Below are 27,993 nucleotides of genomic sequence, written 5' to 3'. Positions count from 1 at the left end.
TATTACATAACAGGCTTTACTGGGTTGACACACAGCCAGTGAGCAGTAACAGCCGCTGTTACAGCAAAGACCTTCATCACAAGCATTTCAGCAAAACGGACGCATACAGATCAGACACAACAAAATCACACACAATTTATTAAAATTATGACAACAAAGAAGTCAGAAAATACTACTTATTAATGACCAGAGCATAATTATTTGTATGTGCATAAATGGACTTTTGTGGACTAGACAGCACAAAAAACAACTTCATGCATATTTACTAAGTTTAAATTAATCCTTATAAATAGTTTCCTGATAATTAAAATTTCTCTACATATGGTTGTCCCCTCTATGTACCACCAGGAGGCGGTAGACTATAGAGTGGTCCAAAATGATTAAAAGTCATTGTTGAGCCACTTCACTGTGAACAGGTAGACTGAGAAAAATCTACACATTTATAACACGTTTTCAAACACTTCATACAGCAAGAAAATAATTTAAATTCAAATGATTAACAGCAGGGTAAGTGCACAGGGCAAATATGGTTCATTTTTTTTAATATAGTTTATTAGTTTTTAAAACTGATTCAAATAATGGTCATGGGAAAAATAGTGGGACAGCTCAGGAAATCTTCTTTTACTTGGAGAAAGTCGCTTGCCTAGAAATACCACACAAAGACAAAAAAGAGGACGTTATTTCAACATTTAGAGAATTCATAATGTTGAAGACTGATGCAGTTGTTTTACCTGTGTAAAACCTTTTATGAGAAGAAGCTGTAGAGATAGGAGAACCCAACGATCCCAATGATGGCACAGCACAATGTAATCATCATCTTTTTCTGTGGATTTCATCCAGAACAAACAGTAAGACAACAACAATCACAGGAATTGGGCTTTGATTCATGAGTCTCAACAGAAAGCTGCCAAACACAATACAATTACTATTCACTTTCACAAACACACCAGTTTGAGGAAATAACAGCCCAAAAGGAGAACAGAGGATCAGAGAGGTTAGGGTGTGTGTGTGTGTGTGTGTGTATGTGTGGAGAGAGGAAAGGTCAAAAGAAAAACTTACCCCTTCCTTTACACTTGCGCACCAGCCTTTAAAAATCTGTACTTTGCAACACACTGGTTAACATGCTGTATCAACAATGTGCTGACAACAGCATCCAATAAAAACACATTCACAAAGATCCTCCATAACATACACTCACAAAAAAGGTTAAAAAATTCAGTTACATATTTACCTTATGTCAGGCACAAAGGGAAACAAGGCAGACAAGCACGGGACCGCAATAAAGCACTCTTAAACCAGCCTTTAAAAAACATAAAATCTTTAATCTCCATTAAAATCATTGGCACTTAAGTTAAAAGTTTACAACAGTTTCAGTTTTCTCCTCCCTCTCTTATTGCAGAAGAACAAGGCTTGAATAGAAGCATCAGGATTGAACATTAGTGGACAGAAGCCAAAGGAGCAGATTGAAATGGTCTAGTGATCAAGCTGGGGGCCTCTCACTTTCAAGTGCTTCCAGCACAACCAGAATTAAATGCACCATTCAGGCTCTGGTCGAACAGAAACAAAGACAATAGTGCCTCTCATTATGCACTGGACATTTTACAAAGTATGTTGTTGCACTACAAACCTCCTAATGTTGTCAATAGCCACTGATTAATATTCATCGTCTTTCCTCTTCTCTCAGATGACTGGTGTAAATATTATCTCTGATACAGTCCTTGTAAATAAAGCTAGAATCACCCGCCTTAATGACCCTATTACAGCCACAGGGTGACAGTATGTGCACTGTGGTTCAATAAATTGTAGGTTTGACACATTCTTTCTACCAACAAGAATTAAACTTAGTTGCCAGTTAAAAGTAATCGATTCTAGAAAACTACAGCCTCCAAAATGTCCATTAAGTTTAACCAACATATCTCTAAAGCTCTTTTACCAAAAAAAACCTGGAGATTACAACCTTCATAAAGATGGGATTTATTACAGGGCTGTTGTATTGGACTGTATTAGTTTCAGAGAGCTGTACCTAATAAATTGGCAACTGAGTTGTGTGTTCACAGTAGAAATGTTATGAGAGCCAATATATGGCAGGAAATGCCTCTGTTTAGAGAGCCACCAGCCACTGAGACCATATCCTGTATGTGTGACTTTATTAACAACACTTCATCAAAAAGTATCAAATACAAAAATATTCTGGCTCTTTTGGGAAACAAGCTAAGTCACTAGTGTTATTACCAGCCTCTCTTTATATCATGTGGCTCTAAACGCTGTGTGTTTACAGCATTTTGACAGGAATGATGATCGTGTCTATATATGTAATAGTGTTGCAGTGTTCAGATAAATCTTCAAGCAAGGAATGCGTGTTCATCCCTGAGGCTTTACTTTTTTTTTTTTGCTTGTTTGCTTATCTGAGCTCTGTCTGTCCATGAAATGTGTTTTGATGAGCACCATCCTTCACACATTTAAAATCAGAACCACTGTGCTCTCTTAACTGAAGAACCTCAAGTGGGCACACTGACCCTCTTCAAGTTACATAGCTGAGTCATATTCAGGGTTAGATACTGATAACACAAAGTATAATAATTCTGTTATTCACCTGATCATCTGAGCTGATTACAGAAATTAGACTTTTTTGTTTTTTTAAATGTGAAAATGCTGAAACTCCTTCAAACCATGAAAATCCCATTACAGTGAACATACAGTAGCTAGCTTTGCAATCACAAAATGTGTCAAGGCTCATAAAAGGCAAGAAATAAAAGGTAAGGGAGGTGATGTGCTTCTATAAGGCCTCAGAACAGTCTGACTCGACAGTAAAATAAACACTTTCAGGCTGATTCTTTGGCACTGAATGTTGAACAAGGAAATGTTAAGTAACACAAGTGAAATTATGATCAGTTATTTTTCAATTCCCTTTTCGCCTCCGCAGATACAACAGTTATTGTACTTCATGTCAGCTTTGTCTCATTTCCTCACTTACAGCAGAGCATCCTCAAACTGTCCAAGCTGCCTGAGGGAGTCAAACAACCCCTCACAAACCAGGAAGGATGCTTCAGATGGCATTGGTAAAAGCAATTCAAAGGTCACAAACAGTGTTTTAAGGCTCACAAATCTTGTAGGTCCCCTTTGTTTCCAGCCCTCAAATGTAACACCAAGCCTTCCTCTACTAGTTAAAAAGACTCTTGGTACAGTTTAAAGTTGATGACTTGTAGATCTGTGGGAGAAATATTATTATATCCATCTGAAGGGACCGGTATCAATCTTTTCTTTGGTGGGCCAGCTGATGGAGGGTAGGATGGAGTGGATGATGAATAAACCGATGATGGTAGCAGCTCAGAGTTCCTGCTACAGTGTGAGGATGACGATGAGGAGGATGAAAACAGCCACAGGACAGACTGCACCAATAATTATCATCTTCTACAGAGAAACACAAAGGGGAGAGCAGTGTTAATGATGCGGTGCATGGGAATTGAAATGAGCCCACAGACCAAACACTAGCTCACACTGCGACTAACTCTAACCACTAGCACTGCTGTTTTTGTGAAGCAGTAACCAGAGGCAAGTGCTGTAGAATAACAGGAAAAAACACACACCCAAGAGAACTTTAAATACACACAAACACACCTCAAGTAAGTCCTCTGGACAGAAAGACAACACACACACACGTAAACAGAGCCTGAGGTAAAGAACATGTAAATACTTTGTCCAAAGGCATGCATCATACCCACACCCATTGTGGCACTACGATGGTTATTTGCTACAGAGTTACTCACCCTTAGCTCTCCTCTTACTCAGATAGATCATCAGCTTTGCTTCAGTCCCACTGACAACCCGATAATGAGAGCTAGTAAGGCCAGCAAGACCACCACAACCACCACTAATATCACCATTTTCTGTTGGAAACAACCAAGTACATACAGCACCATCAGGATCATTCTCAGTGGGAAACAAAAATAAATATATTCTTTATATATTAGGGAATATGTACAGTGTATGGAAACAATGGCCGTATCCAATATCATGAATTCTCTTTGCAGCTTAGTAACCACCTAAACCCTCTGCATCAGTCTTGCTGAAGTCTGATAAACCAGTTCTCTTTTGGCACAATAATGTTGACATTATATTAATGTGTCAGTACAAAAGTTATTTTCACACTCGCTGAAACAGCCAGAAACAATGTCTTCAAATATATCCAAAGAACTATAAGAATAATGCAGCAGTCATGGGCACACTGTAAACAAAGAGAGAGTTAAGGTTAAAGGTGAAGAGAAAGAACTGAATGAGATAAGAGTGAAGTGTGAAACCTGTATGTGGGTGTGTGCGTTCGTGCGTTTGTGTGTGGTTGTTTAAGTAGGTCACAAGGTGGGGAGAGTCAGGGGGGGTCTTGATTCTGGTTTTTGGTGCTGGGCACGTCACAGTGGTTTTCAAAGCACAGCGAGCCACAGGGTGGAGGAACAGAGCAGACAGGAGAGTTGGGGATTGTCAAAGGTAACAAGGTGAAGATAAGGGTCTTGATGGTGGGGATGGTCTTCATGTTGTCAGGCAGGTTTCCCAAAAGCTTTCTTGAATTAATGCTGTGTTCATCTTTCATATACCAACTGGGCTTTTAGACCTAAGACAGTCTGGAGTGTGTTGTTGTAAATATTGCTGAGACAATAAAATGCCATATACAGTTTAACTAACAGATCCATGAGTCTGAAGGCTGATAAAAACTGTGCAGTAGCAAAATTTTACAACTCTGTAACACTTTAACAGAAATCGTTTTATTTTCCATTGTGATATTCTCAAGGTAGACGGTGTAAATATGCCATTTATGTTACAAAGAATCAACAAGGAATGTGTCCTTGCATGAACTTGATTGGCCGACACTGCATTTTATCAAGTTATGTCACACTGCGCTGTGGCAATCACACAGGTCCCATTGAAATGAATTAGGGGTCAGCATTTTTTCATGTAGTGCTGTTCTCCTTCTGAACCGCTGTTGTCCTAAACAACATCTCGGAACAGTCTAGGTTAGCACCGTTTCAGCAATAACCAGAGGAAGGCAGAGGGCATCTCTAATGTTCCAGGTGCATGTTAATATTAGCTCAGGGTAAATTCTATGACTTAATCATATTGTAATCTGACTCAATCTTTGTCCTATTATTGTGTCCAATTTAGTCTATTTATTTTTCACATTCCTCTCTTCTTAGTATTGCCTGTATTTCAATTTGACTACCATCGATGTCAGGGCCTTTCTATTTTAAGCAATTAAATAAAAACTATTTCTGTTGCTTTTGGGAAACCGGACTGCTGTTTTTGACCAGAGTCACTCACACGGCGAGCCTCTTGCTGAAACTTTGCAGCTTTCTTAGTGTCTGCTACAGCCCTCTCCACAAAGCCCACTGATTGGTCCATGTTGCTCTCAATCCTGTCAATCATTCCACCCTAACATGGGATGTGGTGTCAGCGGTGACGAAACGTACCAAAAGAAAGTAAATGAAATAATAGTGAGACAGAGAAAAAGAAATCAAAAGCGAAGCACATAGAATGAAACAGTTGTGTGTGAGTGGCAATGTGCAAGGAGTGTGATCTTTCTGCACACGCTTTAGTTTGAAGTGGGAAACAGCGAATAACATCTTAGTGTGTCTAGAAAATAAGCAGAAAAAAAATAGGAAGAGGTCACAGAAACCTGGGGCAGCAGTTGGCAGAATTACATTACCTTGCGTGCTTTGGTCTGATACCTTACAGCTTTTTTGGTCTGTTCCTTTGCTGCTATTATGTGGTCCATGGATTTAGATACATTCTGCTCTATGTTGTTTACAATGTCACCCTGAAAAACACACAACAAATGTTTAAACAAGTAGAAAATTACAACACTAGACAGGTTTAAATACATACAGTAATACACTGATTGATATATATTAGAAGTTCCTTGACTAATTTTTGGACCAGTATTATTATATTATGGAGAGCTTTACTGTTACACAAGTGAAGCTGACTTCAGACAGCTTCAATAATGAGTCCATGAGTTTTGTTTTGTTTTTAGTGCCATGGTAAATTTCATGGGCACAGCATTCAGACTTATGATGATGTTTCATTTCTTTTGAACAAACCTCTTCCACATAAAAACTGGAAATAAAAATCACAACACAAACAGTGCAATGGCCCTTACCTCAAACAAGCCTTTCCCTCAGAAAGCATGGTGCAAGCAGCAAGAAATATGTGGTTATACTTATGTGCACATACACATACAGTGACTAACTGATCAACAATATGTGTGTTTGTACTGATTCTAGAGTAAAATATGCTCTGGTGTTTACTATGATGCTTTATTTGTACATCTTACATCTTACTACTTTCATGTTGATTCCATCAATGTTGGGTGATGAGATGAGAGGAGGAGGCAGTGGCAGATGAAAGTTAAGAGAGGTATAAGAAAGGCATAGAGCTGGAAAAGAGGAAACAGAGACGGACACAGAAAGGTGAAAAAGAATGAATAGAGTCCAGATTAAACACAAAGCCACGTCCAGAGTCCAGGATGAATGCAGAGAGTGAATAAATGAATGAAGAAGGTGAGAGGTTCCTAAAGTGACTAATGGGTGGACAAAGAGATGGTCTGATGGAAGGAGTAGTGGAGTGTACCTGGCTCTCCACCAGCATGGCGATGTCTACAAACATATCGTGCAGCTCCTTGATGCTACTTTCCAGACGGACAATGTCTTTGTGTCTGGATTCAATCTCACTCAGGGCTTGTTTGGAGATCCCAGAGTCCACAATCTGTAGAGAAGAGAGGTTTACTGTTACCACAGTTCTGTCAGACAGAAAAAATGCGCACACAAACGTCGGCTAACATCTCAGTGTCAGGGTTACATCTAATGCCCTTCTTTATTACAGATAAGTGTTAAAAGTAGGCATTGTCTGGTTTAGTTCACATCTTAGCAGGAACTGAAAGGAGGGCAACACATTAAGTGATACAGAGAAATGTATCAGATTCTTCCAATGAAAATGTTTTTGATGCATTTTGTGTTTTTTAAAGCTTTTTAAATGCTACCACATATAGCTGGGTATGGTTTGAATTTTTGGTAATGATGCCAAAATTATATTTCCTTACTTTGAAGATTATGAATATGTTTTTCTATAAAACCTTCTTACATACATTAGTGCTTAATTGTCTTAATACAAAGCTGCTGTCAAAGAACTTTGCCAACATAAAATGCAGCCTGTACCAATTTAACGTTTTCTTTCTTTTCTTTTATTATTGCTGTATCATTGTGCTACCGTTTCCTCTTATGTCATGCTTGACTTACAATGTGTGGTGTGCAGTTTTTATTTTGGTGCTGTTGAGTTCTGTTATACTTGTTATACATCTCACTCATTTTTCACATACATTTCGTGATTTTATTACAGCAACCGGTTTCTCTAAAGGCCGAACATTGTTCATGATTTGAAACATATAGACGAGTTTCAAAAAGCGCAGTTGATCACTTTAGTATATTCAAGGAGTGCACCTTTAAATCTTAGATCCAGTCTACAGTAGGAAAAACAAGACAGACTGAAGGACAGAGGCCATTTCAATGCTTTTTTTCTCCTAATCAGACATGTATACATGTTTTTATTCTGTCTTTATTAAAACCAGGTCAGTGCCCAGCTGGTACACAACTTCTTCTGTTAGGACAAGTTACCCTTTGTATTTACATTTATGGTCAGGTGTGCTCAGGTCTGGTTTAAAAGGCATTTAGTTGTTATCAAATCTGAGAATGTCAAGTTTAGTTGTGTGTCCTTGTACATGAAATTTCTCTGCGTCACGGAGCTCAAAGCAATACAATACAATGCTCTCTGTCATGATGTGTCGTTCTTGCAACCCGTGTTTGAGCATCTTATTTGTTCTCGTTGGTCAGTTCAAAATGCTATGCATCCTTGCCTGAGAAGTTAACTTCTAGGATCTTCCTGTGTCTTTGCATTTGATTTTTTAAGAATCAACATTTGGCTGTTATATAAGTACAATGAAGGTTGGAGGACTCAAGAAGCCACAAGAAAGCAAACTGACTTTGAGCCCCGACAGGGTCAAGCACGTCTAATCTTTAACCTGTTGATATTAGGCATTTTGAGTTTTACTTTTTCTCAGTTCAGCCACATCATGAGCAGTGTCAAGTCAAAGTGAATGTTAAGGTACTGATAAAAATAGCAGAAACACACACACACACACACACACACACACACACACACACACACACACACACACACACACACAAACACACACACACAAACACACACACACACACAAACACACACATACCCCTGCAGTGAACACAGCAGCATTGCCACTCTCCAACATTTCCTCCAGTTCTTCATCTGTTGTTGCTTTTCCGGCTGGAAAAATAAAGTAAAAAAAAGAAAAGATGAAATAACACTGAATACTGTAGGACCATCACATGACTTTATAGCCGTGTATATGGGTGTCACTCACTGATCTCTAGCTGTCTCTGAATACGTCCTTTACTCCTCTCCCTGAAGTCCACCTGAGCTTCATTATACTTTGTCATGACCTCCACGAACTTCCTAGACAGCACTGCATACTAGGAGACGACAGGAAAAAATATAATTACCAAAGCAGTAATGTTTTGCCCTGTCCTCGCTGGTTGAAAGTTAAAGATTAAACACTGGACAAACAGAATTTGAAAAATGTTTACATTCAGCATAAGAAAAGTTTCCTACAAAACCTCCTTCATCCAAAGGCCACCTGAAATTTAAGATGCACAGATCATTTACCTGTGATTTGCGTATCCGCATGTCAGCCGACACCCTCTCCTGCTCCTCAGACTCCAGATTCCTCTCGATGGCTGGGAATCAAACCAACATAATGATGCATGATTCAGCTTGAAATCATTACCATCACATCATTGTGTCATTTAATTCTTCAGTAGCATGTCACATTAAATCCATTAAACATCCCCACTACTCTGACGGACAAGCTGATGTGTGTGGTAGTGGGGGGCCGACTCACTCTTGAGTTTGTTTCTTGCATTGTTGGCCATCTTCTTTATTTCATTGGTGATTGCCTCCAAGTCATCCTGTGTTTCTGGGAAGGAAGAGACGCGGCAATAAAACAGCTAAGAATTTTAAAAATACAAACAAAAATCTACTTATTGTCTTTCAAAATGCTATAACATGATTCTCTAACATTTTGGATTCAGGAATAATTTTGTTCTTCTCATCAAAAGTCTGACTTAATTCAATTTGGATCACAAAAATGCAAGCAATTGCATCTTGAAAAGGAGAAAGGATTGAGGTTAGGGAAGAAAAAAATCCTTAATATGACCCTATGTGAATAGGGTCTGAATATATTTCCAGAAGAGAGAAAAAAGCACAGGTACAGAAAGGAAAGCTGTCTCTTACTCTGTTCTGAAGTGGGAGCAGACAGGATGACCGAGTAAAGCTTTTTGACTTCAGCCACATTCTCATCAATTTTATCAATACTGTTCCTGATGTCCTCAATCTGAAACACACACATGAAAGATATGAAATTACACAATGTATGAAAAAATCTCAAAGAAAAAAAAACCCAACATGCCACCTTCAAGCAAAAGAAGTACTGCCACCCTCATATTAATGTAGTGATAGTAACACTCACCTGAGAGAAGAACTCGTCCATGAAGGCTGCATTGTCCACAGCAATCTCCACCTCATCGTCATCTTGATCGCACGTCTAACAAAATAAAAAGGTAAAGAGTGTATCAGACTAATAGCAGTAGGTCCAGCTGGCATGAGAGAGCGTGTTTAGGGTATTAGATGCTCACAGTCACAATCACAATCATGTCATCAACACCCCGGGATTAATGGTTCATTCAGATGTTCATTGTGTTTACCAGGGTAAAAACAGAAACCAGCTGTGTGTGGCTGCACTGCGATTTATGGCCATTATTTATAAATCTTCCATTTTATTTTACTTTTTTTTTTTTTTTTTAAATCCTGTGTATATGTTTAATATGTAATAATAAATAATAAATTCACTCTATGTTGGTGACAATTATAGTGACATCCTGTTCCATTTATATAAAATGCAGTCAAAATGAGCACAACTAGGTGAAACCAGGCAATTATAGAATCAAAGAATGAATATAAGTGAACAAAACCAAGAATCTGACCAACCATTCAATATCAACTTTCAAAAGCTGCACAGTTATCAACACCCTGTGCTATGGACACACTGGTTGGTAAACCAGTCCTGAGTTAATAGCAGCCCTAGTTCTAAGTCTCAAAAAAACACAACCACCATCATTATTATTCTCAAAATAATCTTACGATAATCACACCATCAAACAAACTAGAACTCTGTTCCTGAGTCATGGAATTGAATAATGGCCAGAAGTGTTTTTGTGGAATATTATGATGTCACAGTGAAGTTGACCTTTGACCATTTGGATATAAAATGTCTTCATCATTTTATCCTATTAGACATTTGTGCTAAATTGTGTCGTAATTAGTGTATGAATTAGTGTTTTGTGAGGTCACAGTGACCTTTAACCACCAAATTCTGATCAGTTCATCCTTGTGAATGTTGTGAATACAGCTATAATGAAATTCCCTCTGAGTGTTCCTGATTTATTTATTTATTAAGAACATGAGGTCACTATGACTTTGATTTTTGACCTCTGACCACCAAGATCAAATCATCCTTGAGTCTGAGTGACTCTTTGTGCCAAATTTGATGAAATTCCCTCTAGTTATTCCTCAGATATCACATTCATGAGAATGGGATGGACAGACAGACGATCAACCAGAAAACATAAAACCTCTGGCCACAGCTGACGCAGAAGCGTTTTTATTTGTCATCAGGGTGGAAAACCCGCTGACGTTAAACCACGAGCCACTGCTGAAGGCCATACTAATGAAATTGCTTCCTGGTTAGTAGCTCAGCATGATACATCCACCACCAGAAATATTGGTCTGACTATAATCAGCCTACACCCAATAAATTTATCAGAAAAACTTAACGTTGCTGATGTCATAAACATGTCACAAGAGACAGTCAGTAAACACAGGGCAGTGCAGCTCAGTTGGCCACAAAGAGCTCAGCACTGCTGGTGAATATTTACACGGTGAATGACTCGGGCCAGACTCCAGGAACTCAACCTGTTTTCAACTGACTCTAAGAAACCACAGCTCAGGTGCAGTGTAAACAGACATCATAGGGCCATACTGTGACAGTGTTAGGCAGAAAAAAAGACTGACAATGAGTGAGAGGGGCAGACATGCTCAATTTGTTCCCTCTCTTTTAATTACTTCTCCATTTAAAGTCAGATATGTTTACACTATAATCTTAACACATAGCAGTTTGTGTTTGTTGTGTAATGAGTTACAGAGTCTGAAGTCTGGACACCTGACTTTCCTGGAGAAAGTCAGGTGTCTTTTGCTATATTCACCTGGATCAAAGCCAAAGCATGGAGAATGTTAGCCAACACACCTGTCAACTTCCCTGCTTTGTCATATCACCTGACTGTGCCTCAATCTCTAAACTGCTAATCTCAGCCAATATCAGTACAACACTTGATTTATGCTGCAAACAGAATATTTTTCTTTAATTCACACTGTTCCTTGGTTTCTTATTGGGCTACACATTGCACAATACACAATACAATCATTTTAAAAGGAACAAGAAATTAGAGCTGCAATCATTTGTTGATTTATTGAGTAAGCTGTTAACAGATAATTAACTGGCATCTATTTTGATAATTGATTTAGGGCTGCAACTAATGATTATTTTCTCAAGTTTAGTCTCTAAAATGTTAAACAATAGTGAAAAAATGGCAAACATACTTTCTCAGAGGCCACAGTAATATCTTTTTAATGTCTTTCTCCCTTTATAAATAAAAACAGAAAATAGTCACATTTGGAGAATCTTTTGGCATTGGGCTTGAAAAATCAATTAAACCATTATCAAAATAGTGCCCAATTATTTTTTGTGTGAAAATCAACTAATGAATTAACTGACCAATCGTTGCAGCTCTAAATTGATTAATTTTGTCATTTTTCAAGCAACCCCCTTCTCAAATATGATGATTTGCCTGTCACGTTGAAGTCTTCTCAGTGTGCAGTGGTCACCTTTGATTATTGATGACTCTTAGTCATATTTGATAGTAGACTGTCTTTACTGCCCTGGGCAGTAACATTTAATGCAGCTGTTCAAATGGGTTGTAGGCTGTCTTTAACCTTCTACCCCTCATCTAAAATTTGACTTGCAAATGGAGTCTAGACTATTTGGTTCAGCCTGCTGTAACTAACAAAACTTGTGAACACAGAGTTCCCTGGACACGTACACACACACTGACACACCGCCTGTTTTTGAATCTCTCACTGAGTTATTCATCAAACACACCGCTCTGGACCACACATTATGCTCTCTCACACAGCGTTTCTGCAGTAGAGAGATAAGAACACACACTCACTTCCTTCCAGTGTCTCTCGTTCAGCAGAAATAAGGGGAAAAGGACTGATGTATGCAACAATTGCCACACACACACTTGCTTTCATGCAAAAACTGTCTGATACTCTTGTTAAACTCATTCACTTATGACTGACCTTGGAGACACGTATTACTGTTAGAAAATCCAACAACAAATTGCATTATCTTGAATCATAAAGTTATTCATAATACATTAACTTCATACTGCTTCTGATCACTGCATGGGAGTTGGAAGTGGTGTGTCATGACTAGGTGTAGTTGAGAGTGCAGTGTGAGACATGCCATGTTTGTAAACTGTAAAACTAGATTAACATTAACCAGTATTTTACAGCATTTTGTTCAATACTGTCTAATGCTGAGTGGAAAGTAAGACACACACACATCTCATCATCCTTTTTTGAAAAATAAATATATAAATTGTGAACAAAGTAGATTTAATGCCACTTTGTGCAACTCTGCCAAAATGTTGACTGACAGAGTGAGCCGTGCAGCAGCAAATTAGATTTTCTCTTTTTGTTGGACCAAAATCAAGAAAAATGCTATAATCTCTTAGCTACATGAAGATTGTGCAATCATCAAAACATTGAAAAACAAACCGGATAACATTTGGACAACTTGACACTAAAATTAGAAACTAGCACACATGCCGCACATGAATAATGGAAATGTCAACCTGGATGCAGGCTAGTTCATTTTAATTACGCTTATTCTGCATGCAAATGTGCACAATATGTCATGTTGCATAATTCCCCTCAACTAGGCAATGACTAAACAGAGGTGTTACACTGCAGCAGGTCCTCTGCCTCACAAATACAACTGCTAATCAAACTGATAGGTTTCCTTAACACACAATTTCATTGGAGCTCCAATCACAAGAATGTTTTGTACTGGTCTTTCTGGAAAGTCAGATCAAATGTGAAACCCACTAAAGAGTGATCAAACCCATGGACAGAAAAAACAAAGCACTAAAAAGACACATACATGAGCAAGTACAAAGACTGAGCTTGTCCGATTGGCCTCTACATCCCCATGGTAAATTGTACTTGAGCACACATACACACACAAACAATAAGTCTAAGATTCAATGAAAAAAAGCTGAAGTAACCCCTATGACTCATTTTCATGCACAAAACTATGTACACAAAAGCTGAATGTCCAACCCTCTCGCTCACTTATCTTTCCCGTGACTCCGTCATCTTAAAGAAACTGGGAGGTGACAAACCGGCAGGACTTTGTCTCTGAGGATCATAAACGATGTAACAGTACCGGGTGTAACACTTTCAGCCAAACACCAAAAGCACTTCTAGGTTGAGAAGATAGGCTGAGAAAAATGAGGGTGAGCAAAGACCAAATTGAGCTGACAAGGTAGTTGGATAAAGGCAAAAGCAATGTGTGCGCTTGCCGAGCTCCGAGTTTGTGGATCAATCTATAAACCAATCAAAAGAAAATAATTCAGAAACTATTTTAGTGATCAGTCATTCTTCAGGCAAAAATTCCAAACTTTTCCCAATTTAAGCTGCATTTCTTAACATTATGTCAGTAAACTGAATATCTCCAGAGTGTTTTTACATCTTATACACCAACCAATTAAATCAAGAAAAATATTCAGCAAATTATTTAATACTGAAAAGAATTTTTAGTTGCAGCCCTGTGCACTAGATTTTCCCACTGGGTGATTTAGAACGTGAGCCATTAACTATCACAGCAGCAGGACAGGGAGCTGGGGTCAGATTTACAGCAGCACGGTGACAGAAGCCAAAATACTCCATCAGGACTTGAGTTAATGCAATGGTGAAATCTGACAAGGGATTTAAAATCTCCATGTGCCACAGAAGAAGCCACATTCCTGCTGTTACAATTTCCCCCATTCACTGCGCTGATATCTGAGCCATGTGCTGGAGAACAGTAACACTGTTTGCCCACTAGGCCTGTAGTACATAAAGGGAAAAACTTTACACACTTAACTAAAGAGGATATGGCTTTGACTGAAAACACATTTCAAAATACTATGAGGGAAATGGAACAGAAAGGCTGAATAATAGAAAACTGCTGTCATGTTGACATTGGCCTTTAATCTAGCTGCAACTAACGATTATTTTCATTAAGTCTACTTCAGTCTACGAAATACCAAATAATTGTGAAAAAGGGGACACATTGGAATATTTTCTTTTGTCCCACCTGTACTCCAAACCCCAACAAAAGAGCAACAAATCTTCACATGAGAGAAGCTGGAACCTGAGAGGTACTTTTGTTTGAAAATGACTGAAGCAAATAACTGATTACCAAAATAGTTGCTGATTATTTTTCCGTCAATCAACTAATTGATTAATGGACTAATCGCTGGAGCGTCATTTGAAAGTCATTTGAAATTTGCCAAGCAACTAATGATCTATTTTTGTCAAAAGAGGTCTGAGCAGGCAACTATAATCAAACTGCTTGCTAAACAGCATGCAGCATGAGCTGTCACATTAAACCACAGCTCCAGCTTAAGATACTATCCTGGTTTCCTGTTGCTCCTCTTTCCCAAACTACTCCAGGTCTACAGTATGCCAGGTGACATGATCACGCTAGTGGCATGAGCTCACATGAACATATGCCCTCCCCACCCCCTCCACCCCACAAACACACACCAACATACAGCCTAAATTACAGCCAGAAAGTTAAACATTAGAAAGTTAACTCAAGTAGGAAAGTAAAGGTGGCGGGTGAGTGTGGATAAGGTAAAAAGATAAAGAAACTGAGGAGTACATAGTGTAAAAAGTAGTAAGGATGGAAGAAGCCATTAAAAAAGAACTGTAACAAACAGTAGGTTTAGAGGTTTTAACGAATACACTTTGAACCTCCCAACACATGAGTGGCCTATTTCATTTGCTATCTGCACTTCTTTTCCCTGAAAAGAAGCCAGCTGTGTGAGATATAGATGCCTGGGGTGTGTGGGGACCGCAGTGGCCTACAGCAACTTTAAACATAGCAAATATTTGGTCAGCAGTTTCAGGTAGCTATAGTGACACATCCCGACTTGGGTTACAATAGGATCAAGGCCCTACCTCCAATGGGCAGCAAGTGTATATACTGTCATTGACTTAGATTTATATAGAGAAAAGATGAATAAAATGGATGCTTCTGAGTTGCAAATGATTAGTCTGTTTAGTACAGTTTAGTACATAGTATAATAATTTGACTGTGATGACATAGCCACCCCAACTGTAGAACCTGTATCCATTTTAAACTTCTTGTTTGACCATATTTGTTATATTTTCAATGGTTTAATGTACTTTTTAGCAGTGATGGCAACTAGGACTGCAACTACTTAATATTTTCTTTATTGATTAGTCTATTAACTTTTTATCTTTTATTTCAAAGCTTAATCATTTAGTCTGTTTAAAATGCCCATACATTTTTTTCCCAGCCAGGCCAAAACCCAACAATACCTAATTATATCCACTGACAAAAAAGGAAGAAAGCAACACATGGTCACATTTGAGAAACTGAAAACAGATGTCATATTACATTTTCGTTTGATAAACAACTAAAAGATTGATTTTCTGTTAATCAGCTAAACGAATAATCGACTTATCATTTCAGCTTTAATGGTAAACTCAGAATGATTCATCTGCTGCACTACTAAAGCTGAGTAAATTAATAAATATTTGCATATACACAAGCCTACATCCCTGACACCCAGCTGTCAGATCATACATGTAAAGAAATGGAAAATGATATCTAAATAACTGAACCACTTTTACATCCCCATTTCATCAACCTACCAACCTGCAGTGTTTTACAAGAGTTATGTCATCACATTGTACAACATTGTTTCAAATTGATATGTTATCTGTCAAGTATTTATCATAAAGGCTTAACTAAAAGGGGTTACAGTAAAAAAAAAAAAAAAAAAAAATCGTATCTTTTCATTTTTTTTCTATAAGGGATGTTTTTCAGAGGTTCATCAAAGTGTACAGAGAGACAATACTGCAGAGGGGAAAAAACGCTGTAAGCAAACTTAACATTTCCTGGACACCACTTACCGCTTTAAGTTGCTCCAATCGGTCCTTCATCTTTCACACGGTTGATTTGACAATTTTAAGACCAAGGCGATAACCACAATATTGTGTAAATGGCTCAGAAACTAGTCACAATCTCTGGACTCCTCAGCCAGCTGGCAAGCTAGCTGTCCAACACAACCCCACCGCCAGTTAGAAAGAAAATTAAACTCCCCAAAAGTCTTGACAAAAGTGTATAAGAAACCGACTTTTTCTGAAAACAGGAATCTTTCCGTCGTTTTTCCATACAATATGGCTGCTGGGTTTAAAGCCACTGTTTTTTCTTTGCTAAATCTCCTCGCCCAGGGGATTAAAACAACAGTTGTGTAGAGCCGTATAATCTGTCCCTCCGCTGGACACTAGTAATCATTCTAAAACGCACTTTCCTGTCTCACGCATGCGCGGACAAAACCCCGTCCGGTAAGGATGAAGCCACGCCCTGAGCCACCTGCACTAGTGATACATTCAGGTGATGTGGGAAAAATAACGTTCTTTATCCAATCCACTGCCTAAATGACGACTAGATTTGCTGCCTTCCTGCTGGCGGCGATGAATACAGTATGTAGTATTAAACCTCCAAGGGAATGCAGATGAAAATTAATTATGTGGCCTACATTGTTATATTGTAATATTAGTACATTGTCTGATACCCCTGAGGTCTTCAGCACAATTTTATGGTATTCGTATTACTTGTGTATTTCCATTTTATGTTACTTATACTTCGGACATATACTTCTACTCCACTACATACATCCAACAGCTTTAGTTACTATTTACTTTTCAGATTCCAATTGTTAATATAAATTATAACCAACAATTAATTATGATGCATTATGGATGAACCTACCCAAGAGTACTTAAACAATTTAAAATTATCCCCACCTTTACCAAATGCAACATCAAAGTTCTACTTGCATATTAATTCATCAATAATGTCAACCTAATTATATGACATATATTATTATGAAACTAGAAATTATTTACAATAGACAACAAGAATCATATAAAACCAGAGTGCAAACTCTGTAAAAGCACCACTTAAGGCCATTCATTAAAGTTGATTTTAAAGCTCAAATTAAACCAAATTAATCTTAAATGATGAAGGTCTTTTTTGTGGCTCCAAGATTTAATTAATTGCTACACTGTTGGACAACAAAACAATGAGAGGAGGTTGACTTAAACAATCGACAAGGTCCACTCAGTAACGAGATTTCAATCATATTACACAGTCTTCTTCGACTGTGCAAAGTTGTTGATGATGCTATGAGGGTAGACAAGGGAAATGATCGATTAACCATTTTAACCGGTTGTTTATGTCTGCTTTGTAAAGCAGTTGACAGCATGTCTGACTGGTTTAAAATAATGTAAGTCTAATTGTATGGAATATGATGACGCTGTATTCTAACCCAGCTCCGTAGTAACCATCGTGTGTAAAGAAGGCCCACGTCACATTGTAAAACTATTACGTAATAATGAGGGAAACGGTCGCTTTGCTCTGAGTGAAAGAACATGACTGACACCTGGTGGCCAATATTCTGTTGAGCAGGTTACAACATAGGCTCATACTATGCTTGGAAATAGCTTTGGAAATCTTTTCATCTGTTGAGCTACTAAAGCACCATCATTGTGCCCGATTACATGGCCGGATTAACTAGTTAGGAGTCCCTATTGTCTACCCACCCACCGCCCGCCTACTGTGTATTGTGTATGTATCCTGTCTTCTCCAAGTTTCCATCAGTTACAGAGCTACACAGCAGAGTGCACATGCCTCCTTTGTTGTATGCCCACGGACCCAACCAGTATTCCTCTACTGGAATAATACAACCTGAGCACAAGGTTTTGGGGTGAGTTGCTTTGTGATAATAGGCACTATGTGAGCACAGATAAAATGGTGAAGCTTGTAAAAACAAATTTTGACACATCCCTTCTCTGGTAAATAGGGTAACATTAGCTACTAATGAGGGACATGTCTTTATGTTCTAAAATGTGCAAAAATCCAAACCCCTTAATAAATTGTAATTAATCAAATAAAACCCACTGACATGCAGTGAACTAGGAACATTTGAGGCCTCAGGGCAGTCGCCCACGTGGCAAGCCAGCTTTGCTCCATTTAATTTGCCTTGATCTTATCTGAACGCAAACGGTGTGTAACACAGCCAACTTTAGTGTGCTTGTTAATAGAACAGTTCACCTGATTTACAGAATCACAATACAGAATTCCATTTGGCTGCTTCAGGTCCAGGATCCAGGTACTATAGATGCTGGCTCACTGTTAGGGTCATGGCTTACCAGGACACTTAAGTAGAACAGAGCCCTCATTAGTGTTATTAGCAACACCTGTGTCTTTCCTACCATAGCAGGTCAAAATGTCTTCCATGAAGAAGCTACTGGTGCTCCTTTCAGCTGAAAATGTCCGTTACTTCAGGGATACTGCTGTCCAAGTAAATAAAAACAAATACACATGTTATATTGAGAATGTTTTTATTCAAAGTTTACTCCCCTTAGTGCTTCCAGTACACCGTACTACAGCATTATGTGAGCTGGGTAAGTGCAGTGGAGGGTGCTCGACGATGAAGAGTAGCACGTTGCCATGCCAACGACAACACTAGGATGGGGTGCGTCATACAGTGAAATCAGAACCACAACTTTTCCACCAAGTTTTTTTTTCCTTAGTTTTAAAACAAACAAAAAAATTCAAAAATAAAAAATCTGAAAAGGGATTTTACAGTAAAGGGGCAAGACTCCAACAAATTCCTTTCCACGGTTGGGAGGGAGAGGGAAAATTCAGGGAACAGGTTAGAGGTCATCTTCTTCATCTGGGAGTGCTGTTTGTGATGCAACCTTGAGAACAGAAGACAAGATAAATCATTTCAGATTCACAATGTACCTCAGTGTCCTGCTTAGTTTGTGTAAACTTGTCTTAGGCACTAGATTGAAATTACAACATAGAGTGACCTGAACAGACATTGTGCCTCTATGGTCATACTCACTTGAAGCTCTTCCTCGTACTTAGCGGCAAGGGTTGGGTCCATCTGGACCTCTGGGGGAGCGAGGGCAGGCATTGCCACAAATTCCAGGTTGGGATCACCGATCAACTTCCTTGCTAGCCACAGGAAAGGCTTCTCAAAGTTATAGTTACTCTTGGCAGAAATGTCGTAGTACTGGGGGGCAGAGCAGCATATGTCAGTTAGAAATTATTATTCAAACAAAATGAGAAACGGACACATATTGATAATTTTGTGAGCACTGTCATTACCTGCAGGTTCTTCTTGCGGTGAAAGACAATGCTCTTGGCTTTGACTTTCCTGTCTTTGATGTCGACCTTGTTGCCACAAAGGACGATGGGAATGTTCTCACAGACACGGACCAGGTCACGATGCCAGTTGGGCACGTTCTTATAGGTGACTCGAGAGGTTACGTCAAACATGATGATAGCACACTGAGCTGTGGAGGTAACAGACGTTTTATTAAACAATATTCCCAGTAGGGGGTGGTTACATTTAAATGTATAGTGATTGACTGTTGTAGGTTTAATAACCAGAACATGTTAAGAATTATGGAAAGCACCTTGAATGTAGTAGCCATCTCTCAGGCCTCCAAACTTCTCCTGACCAGCTGTGTCCCACACATTGTACTTGATGGCTCCTCTGTTGGTGTGGAACATCAGTGGGTGCACCTCTACTCCCAGAGTAGCTAGAGTTACAAGCAAAGAGAAGAAGTGTGAGAGAAGCAAAGGTTGACTATATGATGAATTTTCAAAAATCAGCATGGACATGACAATAGGTGGAAGTTTACTTGCTATATTAGCACATATACAATCAAAATCAATCTGAAGAAAATACACTGCAGTGCCTTTTATATATACCCATTTCCTTTTTGAAAAGGTGGTCATAATATAGATTGACATAATATAGATAAATATGGACCGCAGAACCCACAACCAACCCACCCACTTTTTTAAACATTTTTTTTTTTTTTTTTTTTTTATTAATTAGTGACCAAAATGCATGCTAAAAGCAGTACATTTTGCCATTGAAAAGTCAGTGCTCTCTGGTGGACAAACCAGGTAATGGTGACATCGTTTTTCTAAATTACCTCAAAACTAGTTTAGCATCTCTGCAAAGTACTTTGTTGTCACTCAGCTGACATATACACCAATACATCTAAACCCAGAGGGCTCAGTGGGTGTCCAAAGCTATAGTTTTGGCCCAGGGCCAGCTAGTGGTTTGATCTGTTCTGGCTGATTGATGCATAATGGTTTGGTGTAAATGACTAAGCACCAGTCGAATTAGTGCTATCTGTTCACTCATTATCTGTAACATACTGAGGTGTCATTCCCTTCACAACATGGAGGTACTCACCAACATATTTCTTCTCAAACTCCCCTGTAATGTGCCTCTTCACAAAAGTCGTTTTCCCGGTGCCTCCATCTCCTACCAACACCAGCTATAAGCAAGCACAGTTAGTTTGGACTGGTTGATACTGGTTCAGCACAGCAAGCGTAGATACTGCAAATATTCTCTGCATTTGAAAAGACAGACGAACAACTCTTAAGTGATGTCTTACAGCAAACACTTACCTTAAACACCGCCACCGGTACACACTGTGCCATTGAGTCCGCCGTGGTTGCGATTTTTCTGAGTGAAACAAAACAAGGCGGGATGGTTAGCACGTTTTCCATCCTCCATCCTGCTAAGTTAGACAGCAATCAATACGTTGGGCTAGCGGTGTTAGCAACTACCTGGTTTGATGTTAATATTAGAGAAGTGAACTATGGGGCAACAGCCGCGGTTTGTTAGTTTGTTATTTTCACGCTTTGAGCAGTTTACTTTAGAACCAGCAGCTATACTTCATAGCCTGTTACCTAGCGATAACCAGTTCTAGCATTTTCTATCCGCGCTAACGGTCCGACAGGTTCACATGTAACGTTGACGTTATGTTAACGTCTGAATATCTTAAAATCAAATATACGTAGGGCTGTACTGCGAATCTGAATGAATGCACGACTAGCTCGCTTCTGAACCCATATTTCAACGCTAATGGTAGCTAGCTGGCTAACATGCTAACTAACGTTAGTTTGAGTGCGCCATACGAAGCGCGACCGCACTTTTTCTTGTTCGACTGGAACAATCGGGCTGGGAGATCGTCTAATGTGTTCCATGCGGCAGCCGACTTAAATAAGAACCAAAATTCACACATCGAGCTGACTCCAGGCACTCACATTTAGTTTTGTCAGTAATAGTAAATATACTTGATCGGAGAAATAAAGCGGATCTCAAGAACAAAGCAGTGGGATGTGGGAGAGCTGTGCTGGCTAGCCTATTAGCCAGCACGGCATGGAAGCCATTCTTTTCACCGAGCTAACGGCTAAGTTAGCTGCGAGTTAACAAGAAAAAATCAATGGCCTAGTCTGGCTGCTCCTTCCTCACGTGGCTACACATATAGCACCATACAGATCCAAACCATACCGTCAAGTTTGTCGTTGTTTTAACCTACTTTCCCGATAAACACAAACTTGAAATCTGGGATGGCCCAAAATGAGAGAAGAATATAGACTCACCGGGTGCTACTGCAAAGAGAGGAAAGAGTAAATGGCTGCGTTCGCGGGAGATTCGGCGTGGACTATGAGTCAGTTTCCGCCCTTATCATGTGACCATCGCAGCGGCAAAAAACTTGTTTGAGTTTAGTGCAGTCACCCTAGTGTTCACTGAGCATGATTCAGCAGAACATTCAATTTCTATAAAATATACAGAGATCTAGTGTCTGTCCATCCAATTTTACATCTCATAAAGTAGCCTATCGTTTTAAACGAGGGACTGAACGTTTTTTGAACATATGTCTAATCACAAATTCAGAGGGTGCAGTTAATTAGGTCTTACCAACTTGAAAATATACTTAGAAACTAATCTAAATCAATGAATTTTCAGGTCTAGATATAAGAAAATAATGCAACAATGCTCATCATAATACATAACTGCTTTTTTTTGTCATTTTATCCAACCAACACACCAAATATACCTAGTTTCCAGTCACATAAAACAGATAACAGTAGTAATGAAGCTGGAACCAGCAACTACCCAGTTGTGATTGTGTGTCAGTAATGATTTAAATGATGAATTTATCATGTAAGTGGCTTCCAATCAAATTTAATTTGATCCATTGGTCGTTTTAGCTCTAATTAATACTAAATTTTGGTTAAACCATGGCTTACATTGCAGAAATAATTTAATTAACTGAAATTATTATTAATCTGTTGATTATATTTGGATCAATCATGTTTTCTGTAAAAAATCATTTAAACATGATCATTAAAAAATCCCAGAATTGCTTTTTTTGCTCAACCAACAATCCAAAACTGTCCAAAAGGTATAGGTACTTATGGTGATATAAAACAAAAAAAAAAACAATAAGTCCTCACACACTGAAAGCTGGATCCAGAGATCTTTTGGCATATTTGCTTGATAAATGTTGTTAATGATTAATTAAATATCAAACTATTGGTGATTACTATTCTGTCAGTCAACTAATTGTTTAAATTTTAATACAACAGGCGAATTAACAGTTTTATTAACATCATTTATTTCACTTTCCTACATAGCATCAAACACATTACATAAATATACTCTTTCAGAAATGTCCTACCTATTAAAATCAGATAAACCATGCTTTTAAAGTGCAGCAGAAAATAGTCTATCATAGACATGTGCATAGGGTACATAGTTTATAGATTATTAAATCATCATCATGCAGTACAATATCATTCATCTTTAAAACATAAGACATAAATTGTGCGTTTTTATATTTTTTCTCAGCTCTGACAACAGAATCTGAGGCTGCAAGGCTTCACTGTTAATACAGTATGTAATTCATTGGAATATCTTTAAAGCTACAAGTAATCTCTTTACTGCATAGAATGATAAGATATATAATTTTCACATGTGACATTTCTTTTTGGTTAGTGTGCAGATATGACAGTCAGTCTATCTGTACAGATAGTCCGCCTGTATGTTGGCTGCTATCTCAGCCTCCCATCGATCTCCATTGTTGAGCAGCTTCTCCTTGTTGTACAGCAGCTCCTCATGGGTTTCAGTGGAGAACTCAAAGTTTGGACCCTGGGGACGGGATTGACAAAAAACTAAAAATCAACAGTCTGTAGGTCTAAATGCACACAGTTCTATAATAAGATTTTGATGGTGGGTTGAGTTTATGTTGTGTGAAGCACTGTGTGATTATAATAGATAAATAACTTTCCATTTTGTGGAAGATAGGAAATAAATTTAAGGTAATTAATCGATATAATTATCTACTGTATTTTCAGTTTCAGTTAAACAAATTGGTTTACGCCATGCCTTTAGTTCTTGTGCCTCAAAGAAAACAGTGGACTGTATTAGTTAAAAAGTAATCCAAAAGGCATGGTTCAGTACACCATAATGGTACAATAAATTAACATTACATCTCATAATTACAAGTTCGTTTCTTCAGGCTTCAATATGCTTCAAACTAACTAGGTGGTGTCATATGATAATGTCTAAAGGCAAAAGTTTGGAATGGCCAAAATCTAAGACAGGGTAAAAAGAGGAGGCATGCATTGTGTTGCTTTTAAGGGTGAAAAGTTGTACACAAAAAGTGACAGAGGTAGTTGTGAAAATAACGAAAAAGAGATGGCAAAACCCTGCCCACTTTCCCACCTCCACAAATCTGACCATTCGCAGGCGTGATTGTTGGATTGTCTGATTTGAAAAGTTACTATTTGTGAAACTGATACTTATCTCTGTATGAATATTTGCCAAAAGCTCCCCCTGGCACAAAACTTGAAAGGATCCTTTTCATTAAATACACTATTTCAGAGGAAAAGTACAGAAATACAGTTTTACTCTGCCAAAAGCCACCTTAGTTCAGCACCATAGAATCACCCATTCAGTCTAAGCTTTTTCTCACCTCCACAATGGCATCAACAGGACAAGCTTCCTGGCAGAAGCCACAGTAGATACACTTGGTCATATCAATATCATAGCGTGTAGTTCTCCTGCTGCCATCAGCCCGAGTCTCAGCTTCAATGGTAATGGCCTGGGTTCAACATAGGGAGAACAGTGAAGAGAAAAAAACAAGTCAGACAGGACAGACAGGGATTTCAGCAGTGACTTTATCACAGCCTTAGCAGCAGGTATTGTGAGAATAATTGGGTGCGGGATTGGGATTTATTTACCAGTCTGTAGAATTGAAACATAGTATTAACAGAACACAAGATGTACTATGGTATGGTGTAAATAGATAAATATTTTTTCTTGACTTTTGTGCATAAAAGCTGCCTTTGTTTTTTTTTTTTGTGTGTGGGTTTGTGTGTTAGAGATGCAAGATGAAAAGCAAGCAAAATATATGTGAGGAAGGCTCACTGTTTTTGTTTTCTACCAATTTTCAAGCAAAAAATTCCACCATCCTACATTTGTTCTGTTTGCTGCCACCGGACCACATTTTGAACATGTGAAGGCAAAAATGAAGAGAGGAAACACTAAAGAGCTGCTGATAATGCATGATAATCCCTAAAAGTAAAAAAAAAGGTTAAACTATCAAGTGTGTGCACTGCTAATCATATTTCTATGAAATTAGTTCTACCTGTTTTTGACCAGTCAAAATGAACAAAGATACATTCTTGGATTTATTTTTAAAAATAACAGGAAAAATAACAAGTTGTGTCTACACAGTTTGTGACATCTAATCAAGAAAGCTGCAACATAAATACATTTTACCGCAATATGGCTCTGTGTTTATAGGTAGGAACAGTATGTGTTTGTATTCACCTGAGCAGGGCAGATGGCCTCACACAGCTTACAGGCAATACAGCGCTCCTCTCCATTAGGGTAGCGGCGGAGGGCGTGCTCTCCACGGAAGCGAGGTGACAGAGGTCCCTTCTCAAATGGGTAGTTGATGGTGGCAGGTTCACGGAACAAGTAACTCATAGTCATCGCCAAACCTGCACGGAGGTCATAGCCATAGCATCAAAGAGAGTGACGACTCATGAAGTACAATACTGGTTATATTCTATACTTTTCTTACTGTCAAATCCCATGAAAAGACAAATGTGTCAGTTCATCACTCATCTCTTTCCAACTTCTTCCCTGTCTGTGGCACATAGCCCCTGCCCCTTTTGTTTGTACATCAGACTTAAATCTTTGAAAACAGGTTATAAATATTTATTTTATAAAATGCTGTCATTTCCTAAAACAGCTGGGCAATTTCGTTTTTAGCAAACTGGATTAATTTGACAGTTCAGATCTTGATTGTATTGGTAATTTGTTGTTACTGATTCACTTGGATTACTGCATATTTACACTCTTTACACCAAGGATTCCAATAAACTTTAGATTTGATGTCCTCCCTCTTGCAAAGTCAAATAAACTAAACTAACATTTTCAGCCATAAATTAATACACATTTGGTGCACTAGTGAATATTTATAGCAAAAGGCTGGTGTGTGTAGAATGGGCTCTTTATTACAATGGCTCTGCTCATCAGCAGTGTGGCGCTTTGTGTGTTTTTAATAGTTTTAGAAGATCTATGGCACACAGGAATAATAATAATCGGATTTTGACTACATAGACAATATTTTTTAACAGGATAAATTTCATGCCTTTTCATGAGATTTGTTCACAGTAATAAAATTATAGAACATCATTAGGCCTATCTTTTAACTCTATACATGACATAGGCTATCTGCATAGAAATCACTGTATGTGTGACCTCTAAAAAGTTCAGTCCAAAGGAGGGTTGTTGCAGCCCGGTCAGTGATGGACCTCAGGTCTGTCGGCAGCTCCTGAGCATTCACATACTCTGCAAGTAGAATAGAGGGGGACAAGATTGTATGATTAGATCAGTCCAAACAACGGCCACATGTTTTCCCTCCATTGAGAATGGCATATATGAACAGTTATGGGTTTGCAGCAGTACTTACTATAGCCCTCTCTCAGTGCACTCAGACTAAATGGGCGCATGACACCAGGACCATATCCAAACGTGCCTGGAGATACATACAAATGTGATGTGATAATGCTTCATTTTGTGCGTATAGATATTATTTTCTTAATGACACCTGCCTAAGGAGTACCTTGCTTTGAGTAGCAGTGGAGAAGACGCAGACTCACAGTAGTAACGTTGGACATCTGAGCAAAGAAGGCAGTGAAAAAGCAAACTGAAATAACTGAAACACATCAGAGGAACTAAAATGTACACAGTAGAGAGAAACGTCCATTGTAGCAACTCAGAAAAAGCTCTTCATTGAAAACGAGGGAGGGAGGGAGGGAGGGAGACCAGCTGACTGAGCACAACCATCCTATAATCTTGCGCCCCAAATCCCTGCTATTACGTCAGCAGTTGGCCACATTTATGGCATTCTATCAGAGTGGGAAAATCGACAACAGAGCCAATTTATACGATTAGGTAGCCCTCACGTTAGTCGCCGTTACTAGACCAACTGTCTCCATTTAACTGTGTAATATTCACAGAAAGTGTACTGATTTAGTTATTTTATTGTGTTAAATATGGTAAGCGTTTGTTAACAAGTGTTTGTTTTCACTTGTATAACCACACTATAGGGTACATGTCGCAATCTAATAGTCTTACTTTATTGTGTTAGTGTTAATATAATGTTATAGTGCCGACGAGAGCGATTTTGCCGCAATTTTTCAACCGGTTTGAATCCTCTCATTAGCAGGTAGGTTACAGGCATGCTCGTTCACGGCAGACCTGAATGCGTCATTACAATTAAATAACCGTTAGCAAAATGTGGCTCCTCGGTTAGCAACTTTAGCACACAGTTTAAATGTTTAATTTTATCATTATTTTCCTTGATTTATTTAGTTAATACGCGTTCGCAATTACCAAATTGTATCTCCCGAATTGTTATTACACTACAATTAGATCGCTCACCTACTTCACTGCCTGAAAAGGTAGTTAATTTAGGGTAATTTAACAGAAAACGGATAACAGCTCAATGAACACAATGTGTTTCCTATTACCGAAGCCTTAAATAATCGTCTACTACAGTCACCAGTTCGTGTTTATAATAATCTTCAACTAGACTTACCTTTCACAAGTTTTTGGTGAGCGGTGAGCAACAACAGACGGCGGTCCCTGAACTGCGCAGTAGTATTTATGCTGCATTCAAGTGCTGCTCGGTAATTTCCTATTCTTAGTGTGGAAATAACAAAACAATTGCTCTTTTGGTGATATCTTCCATTTTATTTAAATTACTGTCGGGCTCGTATAATTGCACTATTTTCTACAGCAAATAAAAGTGGCATAAATATTGTCAAGACAAGAGGAAGCACAATGAAAGGACACGATCAGCAGAGCATATTATACATTTATTACTCACTCTGATGACATGTTTGATGAATCATGCTTGAGTATCACTTGCATCACAGCAAAAAAAAAATGTATTTTACAAATAGTCAGTTTTTTTGGTATAACAGTTTACAGTGTTTCACGGAGGGACAGAGGAAAGTTGATTTAAGAG

General features: G+C 38.5%; 3 protein-coding genes across 3 annotated transcripts; all 3 read right to left on the bottom strand.

Moving 5' to 3' along the window:
* Positions 1–1,301: 1,301 nt before the first annotated feature.
* LOC111232492 (syntaxin-3-like) lies at positions 1,302–16,839 on the bottom strand. Its single transcript, XM_022760048.1, has 11 exons — positions 16,468–16,839; positions 9,608–9,682; positions 9,373–9,472; positions 8,981–9,055; positions 8,746–8,816; positions 8,444–8,552; positions 8,273–8,346; positions 6,619–6,753; positions 5,696–5,806; positions 3,768–3,887; positions 1,302–3,411 (listed from the first exon to the last, which is right to left on the bottom strand). Exons 1-10 carry the CDS (start codon positions 16,495–16,497, stop codon positions 3,798–3,800), a joined length of 870 nt encoding a protein of 289 aa, XP_022615769.1. The 5' UTR covers positions 16,498–16,839; the 3' UTR covers positions 1,302–3,411; positions 3,768–3,797.
* A 2,107-nt stretch (positions 16,840–18,946) lies between these two features.
* Positions 18,947–22,131, bottom strand: ran (RAN, member RAS oncogene family). Its single transcript, XM_022759995.1, has 7 exons — positions 22,043–22,131; positions 21,062–21,119; positions 20,844–20,928; positions 20,050–20,175; positions 19,739–19,926; positions 19,473–19,643; positions 18,947–19,323 (listed from the first exon to the last, which is right to left on the bottom strand). The coding sequence occupies exons 2-7, from the start codon at positions 21,092–21,094 to the stop codon at positions 19,279–19,281; spliced, it is 648 nt and encodes a 215-aa protein (XP_022615716.1). The 5' UTR covers positions 21,095–21,119; positions 22,043–22,131; the 3' UTR covers positions 18,947–19,278.
* A 906-nt stretch (positions 22,132–23,037) lies between these two features.
* Positions 23,038–27,621, bottom strand: LOC111232677 (NADH-ubiquinone oxidoreductase subunit 8-like). The gene is made up of 7 exons (XM_022760302.1): positions 27,562–27,621; positions 26,584–26,638; positions 26,431–26,496; positions 26,220–26,309; positions 25,281–25,453; positions 24,421–24,549; positions 23,038–23,594 (listed from the first exon to the last, which is right to left on the bottom strand). Exons 2-7 carry the CDS (start codon positions 26,636–26,638, stop codon positions 23,463–23,465), a joined length of 645 nt encoding a protein of 214 aa, XP_022616023.1. The 5' UTR covers positions 27,562–27,621; the 3' UTR covers positions 23,038–23,462.
* Positions 27,622–27,993: the final 372 nt, after the last annotated feature.

The sequence above is a fragment of the Seriola dumerili genome, unplaced genomic scaffold (genome assembly GCF_002260705.1).
Source record: "Seriola dumerili isolate Sdu_G_001 unplaced genomic scaffold, Sdu_1.0 BDQW01000331.1, whole genome shotgun sequence".
Classification (NCBI taxonomy): Eukaryota; Metazoa; Chordata; class Actinopteri; order Carangiformes; family Carangidae; genus Seriola; species Seriola dumerili.
The sequence above is the reverse complement of the archived record's forward strand: the minus strand, read 5'-3'. Positions and strand labels throughout refer to the sequence as shown.